The sequence below is a fragment of the Diorhabda sublineata genome, chromosome 8, assembly GCF_026230105.1.
Source record: "Diorhabda sublineata isolate icDioSubl1.1 chromosome 8, icDioSubl1.1, whole genome shotgun sequence".
Lineage (NCBI taxonomy): Eukaryota > Metazoa > Arthropoda > Insecta > Coleoptera > Chrysomelidae > Diorhabda > Diorhabda sublineata.
In genome coordinates this window covers 29,084,941-29,105,692 of record NC_079481.1, presented here as the reverse complement: position 1 = coordinate 29,105,692, position 20,752 = coordinate 29,084,941, and the positions used below count along the sequence as shown (strand labels likewise).

At 30.8% G+C, this 20,752-nt stretch overlaps 4 protein-coding genes across 10 annotated transcripts in view; 2 read left to right on the top strand and 2 right to left on the bottom strand.

Annotated features, from left to right (window-relative positions):
• Positions 1-1,674: 1,674 nt before the first annotated feature.
• On the bottom strand, positions 1,675-4,899 carry LOC130447475 (ras-related protein Rab-40B). Of its 2 annotated transcripts, none has more exons than XM_056784310.1 (4): positions 4,324-4,899; positions 4,149-4,265; positions 3,793-4,092; positions 1,675-3,710 (listed from the first exon to the last, which is right to left on the bottom strand). In XM_056784310.1, the coding sequence occupies exons 1-4, from the start codon at positions 4,472-4,474 to the stop codon at positions 3,427-3,429; spliced, it is 852 nt and encodes a 283-aa protein (XP_056640288.1). In that variant the 5' UTR covers positions 4,475-4,899; the 3' UTR covers positions 1,675-3,426. The 2 variants fall into 2 exon arrangements, with proteins under 2 accessions (XP_056640288.1, XP_056640289.1); XM_056784311.1 differs by having other exon boundaries at positions 4,330-4,899.
• Positions 4,900-5,669: 770 nt separating this feature from the next.
• LOC130447497 (serine/arginine-rich splicing factor 2) lies at positions 5,670-10,750 on the top strand. 3 transcript variants are annotated; one of them, XR_008910257.1, is made up of 5 exons: positions 5,670-5,960; positions 6,019-6,156; positions 6,220-6,382; positions 6,513-6,567; positions 8,418-10,750. XR_008910257.1 is itself a non-coding variant. In XM_056784354.1 (4 exons), the coding sequence occupies exons 1-3, from the start codon at positions 5,779-5,781 to the stop codon at positions 6,380-6,382; spliced, it is 483 nt and encodes a 160-aa protein (XP_056640332.1). In that variant the 5' UTR covers positions 5,670-5,778; the 3' UTR covers positions 6,513-10,750. The 3 variants fall into 3 exon arrangements, 1 of the variants encoding a protein (XP_056640332.1); XR_008910256.1 differs by having other exon boundaries at positions 8,415-10,750; XM_056784354.1 differs by having other exon boundaries at positions 6,513-10,750.
• Positions 10,751-11,348: 598 nt separating this feature from the next.
• Positions 11,349-18,840, bottom strand: LOC130447496 (diuretic hormone receptor-like). 2 transcript variants are annotated; one of them, XM_056784352.1, is made up of 10 exons: positions 18,703-18,840; positions 17,486-17,845; positions 15,641-15,818; positions 14,870-14,960; positions 14,392-14,488; positions 13,957-14,037; positions 13,471-13,544; positions 13,131-13,418; positions 12,105-12,244; positions 11,349-11,833 (listed from the first exon to the last, which is right to left on the bottom strand). In XM_056784352.1, the coding sequence occupies exons 2-10, from the start codon at positions 17,793-17,795 to the stop codon at positions 11,698-11,700; spliced, it is 1,395 nt and encodes a 464-aa protein (XP_056640330.1). In that variant the 5' UTR covers positions 17,796-17,845; positions 18,703-18,840; the 3' UTR covers positions 11,349-11,697. The 2 variants fall into 2 exon arrangements, with proteins under 2 accessions (XP_056640330.1, XP_056640331.1); XM_056784353.1 differs by having other exon boundaries at positions 11,349-11,830.
• Positions 14,627-20,752, top strand: part of LOC130447495 (trace amine-associated receptor 3-like) — a 26,717-nt gene continuing 20,591 nt past the window's right edge. The window contains exon 1 of one of the 3 annotated variants that reach the window (XM_056784345.1): positions 14,627-14,717. The gene's annotated coding sequence lies outside the window, so the exon portion shown is untranslated. The remainder of the gene's footprint in view (positions 14,718-20,752) is intronic. The other 2 variants (XM_056784351.1, XM_056784348.1) reach the window with 2 other exon arrangements.

Genomic DNA, 20,752 nt, shown 5'->3' with positions numbered 1-20,752 from the left:
TCTATTTTCTTTTGATGATTGAGATGTTAAAAGAATTGAAATTAATGTATTAGATTCGATTCACCTGCCGTTCCATAATTATACTATGAAATACTTACATAGATCTTTTGCTATACGTCAGTTAAATTTACAAACGTTGCAAACAAAAAATTAAGTAATTGCTTACTTTTTACTAAATCATCGTGCCTCTATAAAAAAAACTTTTCTGCATTACTATAAATACCAATTTTATACTAGTTTATTATCGAGTTGATTTCCTAACAAATTACTTTCCTTGTATTCTATAATAGGAGAATAGTTATATGGCTTTAACAACCATATCTTTATTTTTCTACGTTTTTGTGAACAGAAATTGTTAATTTTGCATCTAGCATTTTGTATACCCCAAGTAAAAGACTGTATGAATTATTTACATTCATATGGTTTCTCTCATCAGGTGACCAACACAAACACAGTTGCCATCTTTAACAGCACTAAATTAAAAGTTTTCTATTGTTTCAGAAATAATGGCTATGAGAAAACATCTAAAATAAAATATTGATGATGTTGTACGCTTCTTTTAGAGCACGAATAAGGCAGCAATTTTTTTATTTTTCCCCTATTTTAAATTAAGGTGGTAACACTGATTAACAAACTGACCAATTGAAAGTTTTCAATTTTCATTTATTGATCCGTCAAATATAAAATAATTGAATGTTTTACTTGAAAATACCAGAAAAAGGGCGAAGATTTTAATTGCACACCTCCAAAAGTATGTAAATTGTCGGAAGAGGCAATAAGAAATTTTATTCCAAAAATTATTTTGTTTGATATTTAACAGTGTAAGTTCGTCATTGCCAACAATGAAACTTCAAATTTTGAGTATTATACTAGAGCCCATTACGACACCCGTTTGCGCATGATGTAAAGACTAGGTGCTATAGCGCACCAGCTGGGAAGCAGTCAATGAGAATTCGCTCCCAAAACAACGCGTCAATTTGGGAGAGAATTCTCATTGGCTCTTGAGACATGCGCAGAACGAGTCGAAAATGAGCCCTCGGGAAGAGCACACCTGGTAGTCTTCACATCATGCGTTTGCGTATCGTACTGACTTTATTATAGGTGCAAAAAAGAAAAAACTCATTATAACATCTTCATTTTGTATTACTTGCGACTAGTTATTTCAGAAAATTATTCAAAATGTTGATTTATAATTATCCGATTTTGTGGAAAAGAAATACAACGTGGCAACGGTGTAAAACATCTGTCATCTTACGTCTAAAACTTTTTGGTTCCATCAAAAATTATATTCTCTTATACATAATTTAGAATAACGTAGAACGATTATTTTTCGTACAAATATAATTATTTTATCATTTTTAATTATTTATTAATGTCGTTAAAATATTTATATTCACAACTGACAAGATATGCAGTCCTTATTGTACAGTAAAATCTTGTTTACAAAATATTAACAGATTTTTTAAAGTTTAAAAACATCATGGTCTATTTGCAAACTTATTTGAACAACTTACCGTTTTGAACGAGCCTTTATCCATGTGAGAATTAATGAGGTATATCATATGAATTTATAGGTAAACACTAACACACTGTTTTTTTTTTCAATTTTGTACTTTGAAATATATATGATAGGATTTTAACCAGTTACGATGTGTTAAGATGAAAAAATAACAATTTTTTTGTATATTAAATATTTATTAGCAAAATCAAACAGTCCACAATAATACACTTACATAAAATAAGATTTTGTTCTTTTAGAATCCGTATTGATTTTTTTTGTAGGGGTTAATATGAAAAACGTGTAAAAGCTTTATGATTAGGACGAAATTGAAATACTATTTACAAAAATCGATCAATAATTTCATACAGGTAGTTCATTTCAAAAAAGTTACAAAATACACAGAAAATTGTGAACCAATCAATAATGAGCATCTTTTTACCCAATTTTATTATGAATAATTGGACGGTATACGAAAATTTACATATTATCACGTTATTTTCAAATAATCTCATACAATTCTTTTTATAGGGGTTGAAATAAGCATATAATTTGTATAATATGAATCTCATAATAGTTATTTAAAGTCCAACAAATAATTTTAACATCACTTCCATGTTCGCTATTTGTATTTTTGATATAAGCAACACTGACAGTTTTTTAGTATTACTGAAACTTGGGGTGAATTTGTTATTATTAAAAATAACCTCAAACACAATAATTTGTTATTTAAATTTGATTACAATTAATGAAACTTTTGAATGCACAAGAATGCATCAATGATGTTATTATTTGACGGTGAAGCACTGAAAATAACTAGTAAAATGCATCAAACAGACAAAATAAATCCAAAACCTGTCATTGTACCAGATGAAAATTTGAACTTGATGCTTGACTGAATAAACAAGACCATCAGGTGACATTAAGGTGTGATTAGGACACCCTCAGACTAAACTATGACTAAGAACAACAAAATACTTTATGATTAGGCTATAAATAAATTTTTATTTGTTGCTTAACCTGACATATATTTAAAAGGAAATCTGTCAATTTGAGCATCAAATTGACAGATGTTTAGACTGCATCAATGAGTGTGTCTAACATCTGCGCATGTAACTAATCAGATATGATTCTGAAATAAAATTGTAATCTACTGTGTGGGTCTTCCAAGAGGAATGGATTCGAACAAAAGTTATTTGTAAACTGTTGCCTATTTATTTGTCGTTACTGTTCACATGGCAACAGTAGTATTAGAGCGATGTATAACAAATAAACTCTGAATGGTACACAACCATTTGTTTACAACAAGAAGTAAATCACTTTTCATTATAACACTACGACTGTTTTGCATTTGAAACATATATTTTGGTGCTAGATGAGTTGGGAATGAAATGTTAATCTTAATGGAGACTCTTTTGAAAAATGATTGTTTTGATCATATTTTCATTGCTAATCAATAAATATAAATAGCAATCCTCCCATTTTACCAGATATATCAGATATATACAAAAAAATTTATTATTAAAGCTGAAAATACTCAATCATTTAATTGCCAAGTAGAATAATTAAATATCACGTTAATAGAAAAATGTGTGATTAAAATATACACAAATTCAGCTACTTGTTGTTTTTAAGACAAATGAGTCTGTAGTAGAAACATTTTTTCTCAAAAATCTATTTATTTTTTATATTTTTATGGATACCACGCAAATAAATAGTGTATTATTTAACATATGTATCACACAGGATATAAGCACATGTAGCAAACAGTTAATCTAGAAGATAATTAAAAAATTATGAGTTATATACTTTATGAACAACCTGTATAATAATAAGTGATCATTTACCATAAATTCCTAATGATTTTTTTCGAATTTCGTCGGTCCGGAAACAAATCTCATGGCGTTAAAGCACCAGTTCCGAACGCGTCAAGAAATAGTACAAGAATTTCTTGGAACGCAACTTGTTCTACTGTCTTTATCAGTCAATGAACCGGGAGTTGTTGGGGTACTGGTGAACCGTTTTTTACGACTTCTTGAATTACTGCTGTTCTTTTTCTGACTAATAGCATAACGCCACTGTGTCGATGATGATGTCAGTGCATACGATTTTAAATGGGACTTGACACTCGTGGGTAAAGGTAGCTGCTCAATGCTGTAGACAGTTGTACGGGCCACTATTGCTCTGCAGCATAATTCTTGCAGGCTCAGTACTGTGGAAAAGAAAAAAACTAATTCTCGACAAATCTTGATGGGAAATATCAAGTAAAAAGTATTAAGGTGAAAGTTTATTACCTTTATTTGATCGCCATAATCGCTCCATACCATTTCTGTGAAGGGCCATTCTTGAGAGTTCACAGAAGCTTTCGTGGATATTAAAGTTGCAGAGTGGTGATACTTCAAAAAATGCCATGCTGTGTTTGTTTGCATATAGTTGGGCATCTCTTTGATGAACTTTCCTGTTAAAAGCTAGATGAAGACGATTGCCCACTAAAACCTTTGGTACACCAGGAGCGTGTTCATCCACTTCTTTCAACCATCTATCCAAGCCATCAAAAGACCAACGGTTTGTTATATCATACACCAAAAGAACACCTAATAAATATGTTATAATCAATCAATAAATGTAGATATATCAATAATTTATTTACCTTGGGCGCCCCTAGAATAGCTGCGAATAATAGTACAAAATCTTCCCTGTCCTGACGTATCCCATAGTTGTAGTTTTACCCTCTTTCCATCAAGAAGAATAGTGGTTGTTTTATAGGCTGTAAAAATTTATTAATGAACACAAAATTAACGATATTTTTTAAAGCATGTACATACACTTACCACTGTGTCCACAAAATGGACTTTCAGAAGATCCATCATCCAGGTCTGATAAAATTTCTTGTTTTCCAACATCACTGTCACCCACCAGAAGAAATTTTAGCAAATAATCGTATTGCTTAGGAGGCTTACTAATATCCTCAGTCATAGCATTGGTAATATATCAGTTTTTTAACCATAATAACTTAAAAAACTTACAAGAACAAAGAAATATCCCCGGTTACATTTTTTTGACAAGTTTTGTTGTACCTCCCACTATAGTGTGCATACCTTCGAGTAAAAGTCCCGATTTATTTTTTTATATTCCTTCCTACCTCCTTTTTGTTTATTTTTTAGTACAAGGTCGTCGGAGAAAGTTTGCAAATATTAGGAAGGTAAAATTTTTCTATTCCACTGAATCTTGGAGAAATCTTTTTATATAGTCAAAACACATTCACATATACCCATTAAAGCGTTTAATGGGTTTTTTACACAAATGTTTATAAAATAAATAAATACCCCACCGCAGAAATTAATGATTAGTGACAGTACATTGACATTTCAATTCACGGCAAATTCCACTCTAGTATTGATAGCTGACATTTGAAATACAAATGCAATTCAACCAACTGCTTAGAGTTGAAAATAAATATGAAGCTATATAAGTCGCTTTCCAATTATACAATTTGAGCATATGGGTGCGCAATGCTTCAAACCCACTTTCCAAATTGTCGTTATAAAGATCTGTGCCTCCAGCATAGTTGCGTTTTCCCCTTTCCCCTAAATGTTTGGGCCCCAGGAGCTTCAAAATTCATTTCAATTTATTTAGAATAATTTTTGATTGTTTAAAACAAGCTTTTCTTATATTATTCGATTCAGAGGCAAATTGGGAATATACATTATTCCTTAATGAAAAAAAGGGCTTAAGAAGGTGTATATAGTAAAAAATATAGTTTCAACGAAGTGCTTAATTAAACAAGTATCTTGTATTTCAGACACAGCAACAAATCAATTTGGATTATTTTTTCCAAATTTGACAATTGACACACTTATCCGAAGTTTGTTTCAATTGATTCATGTGTGCCAAGCTCATGGGTTTCGTGCACAAAGTGCTTAATAAATTGGAAAGAAACTATAGTTAAAGTGAATATAAAATTATTGGTTTCAAATAGTAGCTTTTTAAAAATTTTTATTCATAACTTTAAATCGATGTTTCCGAAAATATCTATTGCATTCATATTATTAATCCTCCAATACAGTGTAGACTTTCTCTTGAATAAATGACGTACAAACGTTACTAAATATCGACTATAGTATATTTCCTTAGTTTTGCTGTGGCAGCACTGTCGTTTTATCTTTACGTTCTCTTTACATCTCTACTTCCATTTTGTAACGGTGTCTGTTGTGTGGAGGAAGCATTATTGTTCGAACCAGGTAAAATAAAACGTAAAAATTGCTCCTAACGATCCAAAAATGAGTTACGGAAGGCCGCCGCCTCGTATTGATGGTATGGTATCGTTAAAAGTCGACAATTTAACCTACCGAACTACTCCAGATGATTTACGACGCGTTTTCGAAAGATGCGGAGAAGTAGGTGATATTTATATTCCAAGAGATCGCTTTACAAGAGAAAGCAGAGGTTTTGCTTTCGTAAGGTCAGTTGATTGTTAATATTACTGTTAATATTCTGTCAATTTCTATTTCTATTTAAAGGTTCTATGACAAGAGGGATGCCGAGGATGCGTTAGACGCCATGGATGGACGTATGTTAGACGGAAGGGAACTGAGAGTTCAAATGGCTAGATATGGAAGACCTACTTCACCTCATCGACGATACGGGCGTCGCCGAAGGTATTACTGTTATTTTTATAATTAAATGTAAAGGACTATTTATTTTCTAATTATATCAAATAGGGGCAGCAGAAGAAGTCGATCCAGATCACGCCGTAGATCTTTCAGTAGAAGCAGATCTCGTTCTGATAGCAAGAGCTCTAGAGGACGTTCTAGATCGGCTTCAAAGGATGATAAAGAACATTCAAAGTCTGTCAGTAAATCTCGTTCAAGATCAAGGTCTTAGGTAAGAAAGTTTTTAATAATCAGGATTTAAATGTAATAGGGGGTTTGTTATATTTAGAAAATTAATTTATTTTAGTTATTTTGATGTATATATGAATTCATAGGTGTTGGTAAGTTTATTTCAATTCTAGGTATTGCAGAAGGTGTAGGAGTGCAGTGCAGTTAATTTTGTGGCTGCTCTCTAAGGTATTTATTTAAAATTACCACCTTTGACCCAAGCAACCTCTTTATTTAATAATATAATTTTTCTTAAAACAAAATTTGATGTTAGTTTTCAAAATTAAAAGCGCAATTTTCACTATGTCTCATTAGATTATATGGATAATTATAATTTGTTCAATTTCGTTTTAATAGAAGAACAATTTTAAGGAAAATTGTAGATTTTAGCTATAGAACGAAATTTATTTGTAAAATTGATTAACAATTTATTTTATTTGACCGATGTAAACAAAATACTGAGTAACTGAATTGTATCTTGAAATTTTTTCCATAAAAGTTGAAATGTATTTGTTTTCATTTATTTTTTTTTTTAAATAAAAGTAGGAATCGATAAAAAAATTGAACATTCATGACTCTACAGCTATTTTAGTAAAATAATTCTACAATACTGCCAGTCAAAATTCAAATTAATAATGGGGTGTCTCAAATAAACATTTTCAATCAATGAGGATTAAGTAACCCAAGAAGTTATTAACATATAGAGAAAAATTCGCTTTTTGAGGTTATGTTTTTAAAGTTTAATCATTTTGTGACTCCCTAATGTGACTGTTTTTTATATTTAAATTTGATAACTTATAATGAAAACACTTTGTTTTTTTTTTTAATAATGAAGTTTGTGTCTTATTTATTGGTGAACTGTGAAATTTAGAACAAAAATGAGGGTAAATACCAGAAACTGTCGTAGAAAGCAATAAATGAAATCTTAAAGAAATTAATCAACTTTATGTACCTCAATTGTTTTTTTGTACTTTTTCATATTTTTTTTGTTCAACTTTCCAAAAGGGAATCAAATGGTATTATCTAGAGAAAGTTTTCCAACTATTTCCATCATAATCGAGTCAAAACAGGTAAAAATAGCAAAAAAGCAAAAAAACAGAACCTAACCTATAGAAGATGTAGCCACTACCTAAACCTTTCTCTGTAAAAGAAGTAAACACAATAATTGGAAATAATCTGCCTAGAAAAGGAAGTATTGATAACTGTTATCTACAATGCACCCCTACATCTAGGATACTTACTCCCTGTCCCAATGGATAGCCGAAATTATCATTCTCCCTAAAACTGGAAAATCTGATAGATTTTACAGATATATATGTGTTCCCCGTGGCCTGAGCAAATTATTGGAAAAATGACTACTAATAAGTGTTGTGCCATTAATTAAAACAGATATATGTTACCAAATCATCAATTCGAATTTAGACAACTATCAAATAAATGCAGGTGTTTAAAAGCCTTGTAAATCGTTCAGAAAAATCATATAAATTTTGAAAAACCAAAACTAATGTAATCATTTCCTATATTTGAAAAAAAAATATATTGGAGGTCCCTAAACTAAAAATTACACTTAACATTTTGGTGCAACTACATCTGTACATAGTGGTAAATTCGAATACAGTAGATTTCATTATAGTGACGTTTCAAACATAACCTAGAAATTCGAAATTTTAACATCGATTGAGTATTCAGGGGTTAGTTGATTCTCATTGTTTTCAATATAAAAACTTGTTAAAAATAATGAAGTATTAACTAAAATCAGTTTAATTATCTTTACATTAACAAGTTAGTGAATTTTTCCAGGTAAAATTAAAGATTTTAAAAATATATATACTATTATCGAATTATAATTTAATATACAAAACTTATTTACAATCCTGAAAATATTTTTCTATATTCAAATTTTGTATTTCACTAATTGAATATATTTTTAATTTTAATAAATAAATCGATAGAAATATTGCTTGGTTAAATTTACTAGCTGATATCCACTAGAAGAAACGAAAAAATTTTTTTACTAATGAATTTTATGTGCACAGCAGGCTGGCAGAGAGTAGCTGTTGCTGTTTTGGTGTAATGCTGTAGCTGTTATGGCGGCCAAAGCAAAGAGCGAGAGTGTATGCGGTGTAGCGGTACAATAAGGGCGGTAGAAAGCGGGTTGTACGAGTTAGAAAGATAGAGAGCGCGTAAACAAACATTGCTGGTCGATACCTGTAGCTGTTTGCCGTTAAAAAAAATAAATAAATAAATACAGTCGTTGCGAGATGGTGCGGCTGCATTTGAAAATGAAAATTTACTAAACAATAATACGAGGGTATAGAAGAAAATCGAAATCCCTATTTTGTTCCAAAGCCGAGGTGGCTCAAATATAAACCGGAATTTTTGAATAAACGCGCGGAAAATTTAGTATCGTAAAAGTGGCAGCACTGGATATTAGACTGATCTGTTACAGAGCTTTTAGAACAGACGGGAACCCTTAACCTCACTTTTTACTGTACCGATAGTCTCGAGCGAGAACGCATCATTATTCGTATTTTTGAAGACCGATGCAGAACTATACGCGATATGGCTGAAGAATTAGCAAAATTTCAGCCAGGTGGGTGCCAAAACTTCGGAATTTTTAGCAGATATTCACTACTTTTCTCTTCCACTTGAGGTTGAATCCGTTATACTTTAGATCTACAGACACTTTCCTCAAAAGGAAAAGTTTGGGTGATGAATACATAAGTATTCGAAAGCTCGGAAGTATATTAGAGTTAGTACACTTTTGTATTTAATTATGCCACAATCTCACTACAATAACTCTTATTCCGTTCCGGATTTCTATCTTTCGGAGATGGTTATAGCCTTGTGACTTTTACTTATTTGGTTTATCGAAAGAGGCACTTGGCGGACTGCAATTCGAAAGTTTCGATTCGTTTAAGTGAAAAGTCGAAAAATTGTCACGAAAGCCTCCGTAGAGGTGGCAAAAATGTAAATTGTGATATCTAGAAAAACTGTAAATAAATTTCAGCTCTGCTGCAATAAAATTTTTTATAGCAAGCTTCCGGTTTATATTTGAACCACCCTTTCAATTCTCTATCAACAATTATGAAATTTACAATCTCCTTGTGTACAAATCGTCTTTTAACATCTTAGGGTTTTTGTTATTTTTGGATATACCCTCGTAGAATGAAAGCCGTGACCATGGATCAACCCTCGTAGAATGAAAGCCTTGATCAAGGATCAACCCTGATCTAATAAGTAATAGTTTTGTGCTGTGGTTACGTCATAATGAGTAAGTATCTATGATAACGTTGAAAAATTTTGAGGTTAGAAAATTTTAGTTCCCAAGCGGGCGGATTTAGAATAAACAATTGGTAAATTTTGAAGTGAGTAAATTTGAAAGGTAGGTAAGCACGTGATTTATAGGTGAGCATCGTCGCGTATCGGTGTTTTTCTATAAACAATTTGTTCGAACAAATTTTGGAAGTAATGGTAAAAAAAAATGTTTTGAGTAATCCGAGCTTTTTAACAATTTCACCTACCTTGAAATTCTGGAAACTCCATTTATATGACTGGCAAAATTTTGATGCGAGGAAGCTACACTGCTCTACAAATAATGGTAATACAGGTGTATCTCAAAATAAAATGATCATCTTGGGGAAAAATTGTTTTATTCTAACAAAAATTTCATTTCTAATGAAAGAATTATTTATAGAAAAAAAAATATTTCAATCCATAGGTATGAAATTTTTCTTTTGGTGCTTTAATATGCAAACTTTTCAAATTCCACCCATATTTTTGTCTTGGATTGTAGGATATACGACAGATGTCTAAAGTTTTGGTGCTTAAATTTCATCGTTTTTCATTTTCCCGGAGTAAATTTTCATTTATACGCATCTCACTCAAAGCCATGCCAAAATAAATTAAATAACCATTTTTCCACCTTTTCAAGCGACCTCTGCAGGGCATTGTATATTTTCCGCGCACAGTGTCTAGTATGACACATTTTGTAGGTGTCCATTGCATCCCATTTGACACATAAAACTTGTCGACGGTAATGGCCTGACAGACCGAGAGGGATTGGACCGAAAGAGGATACATTCGTGGAAAACTTGAGTTTCCATCGATATTATCCTGGGAAAACGAGATTTTCCAAAATAAAATGTCCTGTCGCGATTTTCTGAATGCTATGTCAAATTCCGAATCGGCTTAGGGATAGATTGTCGTTCGTGAGTAACTAACCCCTCCACCGCAACAATTTTGAGAGCGCGCGTACGATCGGTTTCTAAACTGATTAGGAATTTGATCGGCAAACAAAGCTTTCCTCAAGTCGCACTCCTCTTTACCCCCCCTAACGTTTTTGTAGAGTTTGTGTAATAAAGAATTTAAAAATTTTACAGTTTAATTATTTACCTTACAAGATTAAAATATGAAAATTAATAATATGGTATTGGAATAAATAAAGAGGTAAGTGTTCTAAGTACGTAATCACTGAAATCGTAACAAAAATCTACTTCTGGCATAAAAAGATAATTTTAAAAATAATTATTCACTCCTTGCCTTTCCCTATTAAAAATCAAAACGCACGCCTCTGTTGTCTTACTAGACGTGTCATTACATCGTAAAAATCGTAACTCACACCTGTGTTTTCTTACTAGACGTGTAACTACATCGTTAAAATAAAAACGCATGCCTCTGTGGTCTTAGGCGTGTCATCTCGTAAAATTTAAAACACACACCTCTGTTGTCTTACTAGACGTGTTATTACCTCGTAAAAATCACATTTTTCAATAAATAATCAAATCCTCGTAAGAACCCACCCGAAATACGAATATTAATAATGGGAAAAATCAAATTATATATTGTTTATTTACGACGTTACACCATTGACGTAGAACAAAAGATTATGTCCATAGACATCTCAATTTTTTGTATATTGGAGCTTCTGTTTCCGGAAGCAGTCGAATGTTTCTGAATAGACAATAAAATTTATAATTGAATATTGTTTAATCGAAAATTAATACATTAAAAAACATCATTAGTATTCGAAGCTATAACGTAGATTTCAAATTCTCTAAAAAATAATTTATACCCCAATATTCTAATCACAATCGTTACGCTACTGATTGGATTCGAACGTCAATTGTACAATATGGCGTTGGTTTTAACAAATTCGCGCATACGATTGCAACTTCAGATGGTTTCTGTCATATAACGAATTTTAGTATTTTTCGAAATTGATCTTTAAAAGTATAAATATCATAGTAAGACGTGGAAAAATGCCTGTAATTTGAGTAAATTATAATTTAGGTTCTATCGTATATTAGAAACGTTAGGTTATATCTCAATGTCTGGCACTTCACTCGTTGTTGGAACATCCGGTATATTCGACAGTGTTGTTAGATTGTTTGTTTTTTCTGAGGAAAGTGCTTCGGGTTCATCGCTATTTATCAGAGTCCATTCGGTATGCCTACTGAATATATTTATATATAACGATTTATTCATTAATTAACAATTAACAACAAAAAATACATTTTTAAACAAATTTTCAATTCATTGAATATTGTCAGAAAAATTCAAATAAATATAGTTTTGAACAAAATTAAATCAATTTTATACCTCAGTTCAAATTAATTGGAATTTAATGACTAAATTTTGATCAAATTTTGAATTTTCTTGCTTTGATCCATAATTTGAGGTTAGAATCGTTCAAAATATAAACAACACATTAAGGTTATTATTACCTGTGGCTTACTAATCCATTACTTTTACGGTGATTATTCGATTCAAATGATCTTCGAGCCTTCCAGTTGTCGTAATGGTGCTTTATAGTAGCTTGTACTTCAGTGTTAAGAAAACAATAAAATAAAGCTATCATGAGACCCTAAGAAAGTGAAAAATATGAATGTAGATGTATTTATTGCATCGATCAAACCGAGACTCGAATAAAACTTCCAAAACTATGGTCACTACTAAATAAACAGTTTATCAACTAAAAACTGGAAGACTAAATTAGTGGCTTTAGTAAAGCGAACCTCACACTATCAATAAAATAATCAATATTTGCATTCATAACCAATTTCTGACAGTCTTTGTACATGTTACTAAAAAAATATTTATATTTTAAGCACATTAGGATGAAGGATTGAATTTTAGAAAGACATAAATTTCCTGTTCGTTAGGAGTCCTTGATTTTTCAATTTTTTATGTCTGTCGATAAAATTGGCTTTATCTGTATATTTTTCATAATATTGAAAGTATTAAAAAGTGATTCTTACACGATGAATATTATCGTCAATAAAACTGATATTGAAAATATCGTGTGTGGTCCGCTTTATTCTAAACTAAAGTTCATTGATCCCAGCAAAAATAAGATGACCGTTAGCAATTTTAGGGAAAAATGTGACCGTTATAAATAAAATCTGTCAAACTAATTAATTTAGTATATTATATATATTATGTTGAATAAATATGCTAAAAAGAAGCAAAATTATCAAAACGATCGATAAATGTAAATTTGATTGGAATAAACATCGGGAGTTCTACCAAGAGATCGCACAGAAAAATTATTTTGAATGAATTATCACGCCATTTGCTAGAAGGAATGAAAAGAAAACTTCTAAATTTGTGATTAATATGGAAGTAGAAAATTTATACATTAGCTCACACATACTAAGGCCATATACAAAAGTGCAACAATAATTTAAAAATAGATAATTTTTTGAAAAAAAAAGGACTTGTATAAATATATAATTTCTATATATACGTACCTGGGTGGACAAAAGTGCAGTTTGGGCAATTTGAAAAATTTGAGTTTCGGTAGGATCCGACGGCACATAAATGGTTATGACCCAAGTAACTCCCAACAACGGCATCAATATCAACAGCGCCCTAGCGGCCTTGTAATGCTGTTGATGTTCAATCACGGCTGGGGAAGATCGCAATTTCGTTATTAGCACCCACATAATACTGAAGAGAAACGCGAGATTTACGAATATCACTAACAAAGATGGTGCTAGATATATCCAATCGAGAGAATCGTTTTGCAACCATGGACACTGAAATCCGTTCGCCAATTAAAAACGAAGTATACATATATGTCATACGTACTTCATTCTCGTCGTTACTATCACTCATAGCTCCTTTCAGTACTCCCCATAATATAATAAATAATAAAGGAATGCCTACAATAAGTTTGTAATTCATTTAACCAAAAACCGTTAAAAAAGAAGAAGAGAACTTGTTAATGTATGTGTCGCAAGTTTATTCTTAAAGCCATTTATAATTAAACGGTAGATTATAAATCTACTTCATTGCTATTAATTTAACGACCTCGTTTTAAGATCATTGTAGACATTATACTGAAATTATAATAAATCTATGTATATTATGATTAAGGTTGGCAGTGCCATTATAGAAAACAGCCTTTTTATATATTTTTCTTGATAAATCGTCTGGATTAGATCTCTTTTGATAGAAAATGAATTTCAAAAGAGACGAGACGATTTCAATTACATTTTTTATGGATATTATACCAATGTAAACATGAGATTATTAAAATGTATTTCATTCTTAATTACCCTGTATATTACTTACCCCAGCCTATACTAACGTAGACACGTAATTTGAAACTTTTCCTTCTCATAGTCCTAACAACTAAAGTATAAAGATACATTCCTAAAATGAAAATACGATTTTCGTGAGAAGTTTGTTTTTTTCAATTTTAATAGAATATTTCTTTATACGAATATGACGTATCAGACGGAACTTATTCCTATATAAAAGGAACGTGTTTCTGTTTATAGCTCCAACAAAAGAATTGTTGGTGGTATAATCACTAGTATCATATGTGACAATAGATGACGTGGCTACATCCAATAATAGAAAGAACACGAAAAATATGCGCGTATTAATTTAAACCGTCTATAAGTTTATTTGTCATAGTTTTCAAGTAATAACGTTTTAAACATTCAATTAACGAATATATGCGTAAAAAATTATATTAAAAAGAAAAATAAATACTCAACTTACCTTCCACAAACATCCAAAAAAACGTGGACGCGTGGGAATAATGTAATAGCATTGTACCAAATCTACATAATACTATGGACTTATACCTATATTTTATCTAAAAAGAGTGAACTAGAAATTTTTAGATAGAAATTACTTGCTCTTTATAGGTGATATTGGACTTAATTTCAAAAGGCACGGTATAAATTAGATAAATACGCGCAATCGCGTTATACTAGTTTTTTTTTTTGAATTTTCGATTTATGCAAAGGTGTCGGAAATTCAAGGAAAATATTTCGGTAGTGCGATAAGTTGTGTTTCGTGTTTTTCAATTTGTTGCCAAAAAGGTAAAGTGTGTTTAAAAATAAAGATAATTTAATTAATACTGTTTATGATAGTTTTGGAGGTGACTGTACTCCCATAAAGTTTCTAGCAGTCCAATTAACTCGTGCCTTTATTACTTAATGTTTATTTCAAAGTTATGGAATAATATACTTACGAGCATTAACATGACAATCCATGTGCAATACATCAAAATATACGACCACATAAGATTTATATGAATTTTATTCCTAAGGCAACGCAAGTCTCTAAAATATGTTGTGGCATTGTAAAAAATCATCTATTTTACGTAACGAAAAAGAAATCACATTAATACAGGGTTATTACGTTATTTTTTAATAACTTTGATATTTCGTTGAAGAAATACTGGTCTTTATATTCTTTAATACCGGATGTATCTACATACTCGTCGAGAATATCCCGCTTGACATGTTTTGGGTTAGGAACTTTCGGCGGGAAACCTATGTAGTATTAGTTGATCAACTGACACGTGTTGATGATGTGTTTTAAGTTTTTATAATTATTTACTTTGAAAAAATTTGAATGAAAACATATATGAATGAAGAAAGATATTAAGTGTTTAATTAAGTCAACGATTAGAAGTTAATCGATCTAAAGGGGATTTTGTCTGTCCCGAGCTCTGTGTTTAGTGTGTAAAAAAATTGAGGCATGAGAATTTTTTGCTTCCGGCTATTTAGCATTAAAACTATACACAAATAGAGTATACGTTTACTGAATATAAATTTATTGTTATTTTATTTTTAACTATTTGGAATTTTGCTTTGTGATCTGTACCAAAAATAATTTTGGCAACTATATACCTTTTTTATAAAAGTAAATTTCATTGTGATTACGAGGTGCAACCAAAATAATCTTTCCCCTGAGAATAAAATCGTTCAATTTAACGAATTAATCTTTTTCTACTTACTTAAAACACATAAAAATTCCTACAGCTATAGTGAGAGTTATTAGACTTAATGTAAATCCAACAAAATATATATCAGCCTGCGTCGATGTATTTTCTGGTATTTCTATTAGTTCTTTACACATAGAAAAATTTTGTTTCGACCAAGTTCCATTTGCATGGCAAAAACGCGTAGCATTTTCTAAAAATATTTATAAATCAGAACGAAAGAAGAGAGTGAAAATATACTAAACTTCCCAATATATCAATAAGAATAATTCACAAATTCTAACTTTATAAGAATAATAACCAAATATAATTCAATAGTTATAATCCTGCTGACAGATGACGCCAATGTACCAACTATATTTTATAATTACGTTTATAATTCAATTAAATAAAATGATACGTATTCAATCTGAATAAACGAAAGAAACATTTCTGAAATAAAGGTAAAAAATAGGAAAGTATACACGTAAAATGTAATGATTAACGATAAAAAATAAATATTATGACAGTCGCCTGTAGCGACATCTTATATCAGTTACAATATATATTGAATTGAGAAGATCTGGGGATAGGACATACCTATCTCTTTTTAGTATACTCTCAATCCAAAGAAAGTGAAAAGTGCGGGAGTCGGAGCATAGGCGTTGGTACATGTTGAAAACAAAATTGTTAGTGAACTGGTAATAACACCGATTGGAGTGATTATTTACGTAAAAGTACACAACTTGCGACCCCGACGTAATCTAATGTGGATTCAATACATAAGTTAGTGCGTTATCGTATAAGTTAATGTATTTTCGCGTCATGTCTATGAGATCGGGTATTCTGGTATATTTTGTGAATGCATCGCACATGTTCCCATCCACTGCAATAAGGGATTAGTAGATAAGCTTAGGGAATTTTAACTGAATGTAAGTTTTTAACCTTATTCCTTTGCATGCAATTGTTTCCCGCCAACATTGCTAGAAAAGTGGGAGACAGACAGAAACCAATATACTGTCTGAAGCGAGAGGACACTAAAAAGAGATAGACATATCATATCTCCATAAATAAATGTGCAGCACCATATTGTATGAATGAGGATTATTACTAAATTATCTTTTTAATGTTTCTTTTGTTTATTTATATCGTTCCGCTCTTATAATTCTTAATTGTTAGAGTAAGAAGGTACTTTCCTTGCTTTGATTTTAGAAGAAATAACATCTACGAATAAGAACCTAACAATGTTGCCAAGCTTCTAATATTTCTCTTGTTCTAATTGAAATTGATTCATGTATTAAAACGAAATTTCTTTTCAAATATTTTCTCATGAAAATATCAATTATGGATATAACATATTACTAACTTTAAATTATATGAATTAAAACGACATTAGAAACATTCCGTTAAACATATAGAATATTATATGTAGTAATGTATATTTACCTCTCTTAAGTTTTAGATAATTCTAATATTGTCCTTAATACCTTATATTATTCAAAAAAATAAATCACACCTCTCATACATTTAAAAAAATCCAGAAATCCCATCATATCGTCGGACTACCGAACAAAATTTTGTTATTATATAATCTCATTTATCAACACAATCCGACAACGTTTACCTTTCTTGATTCGCGCGTAACGTATTAATTGTGAGATATGAATTTATGAATGAGCTTTTTAAAACTAAAGCCCCCTCTGTGAGTCAACTCCCTTAACTATTATCCGTCGAGTAACAAGAGATATGTTATTTACAAACAATGGTCTTGTCGAAGTAACAGGTACCTCTACTACAAGTAGAGTTGAAAACAAACTGAATTTATAGGTTCTTTTGCGTATCAATCATGTGAGTTATATACGAGAGTAAAAAAATACTTACGTGAAGAATCATATTTAATATGAAACAATTCAGAAAAACAGCTGATCGTTGCCGTTTCGTTGAATAGAGTTGGCGGCCAACAAGCTATACTGTCAAACGTTACTTTACAAAATTTATCTTTGTGTGTATTCGATAATTCCAATGATCGAACAGCATACTGCTCTTTACAATCATCTAATGTTAGGTTAAAAAAACCACTCTCGTAATCGTAATCGTCGTACATGGTGCCGGATGAATTACCATTCGGTGTATATACAAATAAATTCGGTGCGTCGTGATCGATGGGACCGAGCTCCTGTCCCCAGCTCATTACGACAATATCTTTAGAATTGTCATGTGTTGTTAGTTGAAATTTAGACTCTGAAAAAGTTAGTATGATTTCTAAATATTATCTAATTGCGTACAAAAAATTTAATGAGGTACAGTTTGTTAGAAGGAATATACGAGGGGCTGTCTCAAAATTTCCGATTTCAACCTGGCAGGTACTTGTTGGGAGATATATTTACGCACGCATTGAGAGATTCTCTATACAATTTCGGATATTTTGAACGTTCAGTTTCAGTTTGATAGTTGTATAATTGGAAATGGAAGAAATTCAGTATCGATTTGTTGTTTAATGTTGTTTTTGAAAGGCTATACGTCTACTTAAATAAAAAAATGTGTTTTCTTGTCGATTTGGATTTACCAATATTGTCTCCTGTTCACTTTCTCCTTCTGTTATCATTTCTTCTTCTTTTTCCAATAATTGTTTAAAATATTGTTTTCATAATGTCATTTTTCTTCTTCTTTTTCTAGAACTGGTACACCTTTCTGTTTTACGAGTTATAACTTCTTTGTTTTCTCCCCAATTTTTCAACTATAATTATTGCATAAAGAAATTTTCACGTTTTTGATCCATTTTCGTGAAATTATAGACTGAAAATTTCCTTTTTTTGGAAATCTAGTGTAAGTCTAGACTTTGCTACAATTTTGATGGTTACAATGTCTTGTATCATCCAAAATGAAAGATATATCTATATAAAAGGCTCAAAGTTCGATTACTTAAGTCTTGCTTGCTATTTTAGAAATCAGAAAAATGATTTTATACAGTTCACACTATAGAAAAATTATAAAAAACAAATAGTATTAGAATAAATTAATAAAATGATAAAAAATGTTAATAACGTCATATCATTTGCGTATTATTTTTGTTTATAAAGTCTCACAACTATACTTACCTCATATTTTCAAACAATGAACTAACCTAACAATTGAACACTAATATTTTCATAAATGAACAATTTTTTGTTCAATTTTCTCTAAATTCTCATACATAACCAAAACAAAACCGTTCGCACATTAAATTCCAATGTAATAATTATTATAGGTAGTAGATCTTATCAGATTGTTTGCTTAAACAGACTAAGACCACAAAAGAATCGTATTGTTCTGTTTAATGATTATAATAAGGCCGAGATAAGTCAAAGGAAAATACGGCGGTTTCAGTAAACATTCATTTTTCCACTCAAATACTGTTTATTACCGAGAACATCGGCTCCGTACGATGTTTGATCGTATGATACAAATATTTTCGAACTATCATTATTTCTAATCAACTAAACATGAAATTAGTCAGCTGCAGTATGGAGAATTTTAAAAACTTAAGAATTAAAACCACAGAGGTTACGTCATTTACGAGGTCCCAGAAGTACCTGACCTGACCTAGAGATGGCGGTAATTCCTTGAATAAAATCACTGTATTAGAAAGTACAGAATATGTTTCAATAGTGAACTTTTTGTCATTTTTATAAACTAACAATAGTTGCTTCATTAAAATTCGTATAACTCACAAATTAATAGTTTGACAGCTGTCAAATTCATACACGTGTCTTTTAAAGGTCAGAGCTAACTGTAAATCATATGGATTCAATACTAGTAGCGCCATCTATTTGTCAGCCTACTAACTTTTTAATTTACTTGATAAAAGTGTGAACTCTAGGTTAAATATATAATATCAAAGTACTGAATAGGTAAAAAGGTATTGAAAAACAGATAAATATAAAATTTGTAGAGAATTTGAACCCGATGAAAATGGGAAATGCTCAACAATGAAAATTGTAGCTTTTTATATACGAATGATGAAGTACCTGGCCTGCCTTAGAAATGGCGGTAATTCCTTGAATATAATCACTGTATTAGAAAGTACACAATCTATACAGCATATGTTTCAAAATTGAAAACGCCCCGCTGTCCTCAATAGTGAACTTTTTGTCATTTTTATAAACTAACAAAAGTTGCTTCATTAAAATTCGTATAACTCACAAATTAATAGCATGACAGCTGTCAAATTCATACACGTGTCTTTTAAGTGTCAGAATTAACTGTAAATCATATGGATTCAATACTGGTATCGCCATCTATGTGTCAGCCTACTAACTTTTTAGTTTACTTGATAAAAGTGTAAACTCTAGGTTAAATATATGATTCCAGAAGTACCTGGCCTGCCCAAGAGATAGCGTGAAAAAGGGAAAACTATTAACGGCGAGTATTATGCAATTACCGTATAAAATTGATACCTTATGCATCCTATACGCCAGATTTAGTCCTCTGGGAAAAATGTATGGGCCAGGTACTTTTGGGGCCATCCTCGTAACTTGTATTACAGTCTGTTGCTAGTTTGATAATCTAGTTCTAAAAATATCATTTTTGTCTATGAATTTGTCATGAAAACGAATAAATTAGTAAGGTTAACCCGAAAACGGTTATTGATCTACGTGTTCTCTATCATGATGACCTATTTTCAAAAGTTAAATTTAGATCATCATATCGAATCAAATCAAATATTAGTAGTAACATCAAAGAAAAAAAATTATGATGAAATCTGAACGCAACTAATGAAGGAACAGAAATCAATATTAAAATTTTTTTTGTTATATTTATTTGTAGTTACCTCATATTATTTCATGTCGCTGTAAGATATGTCTCTTATGTTAGGGTTGCCAACCTCAAATTTAAAAAATATCTAGGGAAAACAGGTGAAATAAAATTCAAGTAATTAAAATAATAAAACTTTTTAATGAAAATATTTGAATAAAATCATACAAAATAGTTATTAAAATATGAAACAAACACTTTAGTTTGTAAAAAATGTTGACGCTGCTTAAAAACTATTCAGGACGTCCCACTACAAAAACTAGGAAATGTTCTGGGAAAACAGGACGGTTGGCAACCCTATCTTATGTCAGTAGTTTAATTTTCAATTAGGTTTGCAAATGGAGGATATATTTT

Coding starts and splice junctions, on each gene's coding strand:
- LOC130447475 (XM_056784310.1), bottom strand. CDS start 4,474: ATGACTGAGGATATTAGTAAGCCTCCTAAGCAATACGATTATTTGCTA. Junction 4,266..4,323: donor TTGTGGACACAGTGGTAAGT/GTATGTACATGC, acceptor AAATTTTTACAG/CCTATAAAACAACCACTATT. Junction 3,711..3,792: donor ATTATGGCGATCAAATAAAG/GTAATAAACTTT, acceptor TCTTTTCCACAG/TACTGAGCCTGCAAGAATTA.
- LOC130447496 (XM_056784352.1), bottom strand. CDS start 17,795: ATGAGCTGGGGACAGGAGCTCGGTCCCATCGATCACGACGCACCGAAT. Junction 13,545..13,956: donor CTACGTTAGTATAGGCTGGG/GTAAGTAATATA, acceptor AACTTATTGTAG/GCATTCCTTTATTATTTATT. Junction 12,245..13,130: donor CTGCACTTTTGTCCACCCAG/GTACGTATATAT, acceptor TCACTTTCTTAG/GGTCTCATGATAGCTTTATT.
- LOC130447497 (XM_056784354.1), top strand. CDS start 5,779: ATGAGTTACGGAAGGCCGCCGCCTCGTATTGATGGTATGGTATCGTTA. Junction 5,961..6,018: donor AGAGGTTTTGCTTTCGTAAG/GTCAGTTGATTG, acceptor TTCTATTTAAAG/GTTCTATGACAAGAGGGATG. Junction 6,157..6,219: donor CGATACGGGCGTCGCCGAAG/GTATTACTGTTA, acceptor TATATCAAATAG/GGGCAGCAGAAGAAGTCGAT.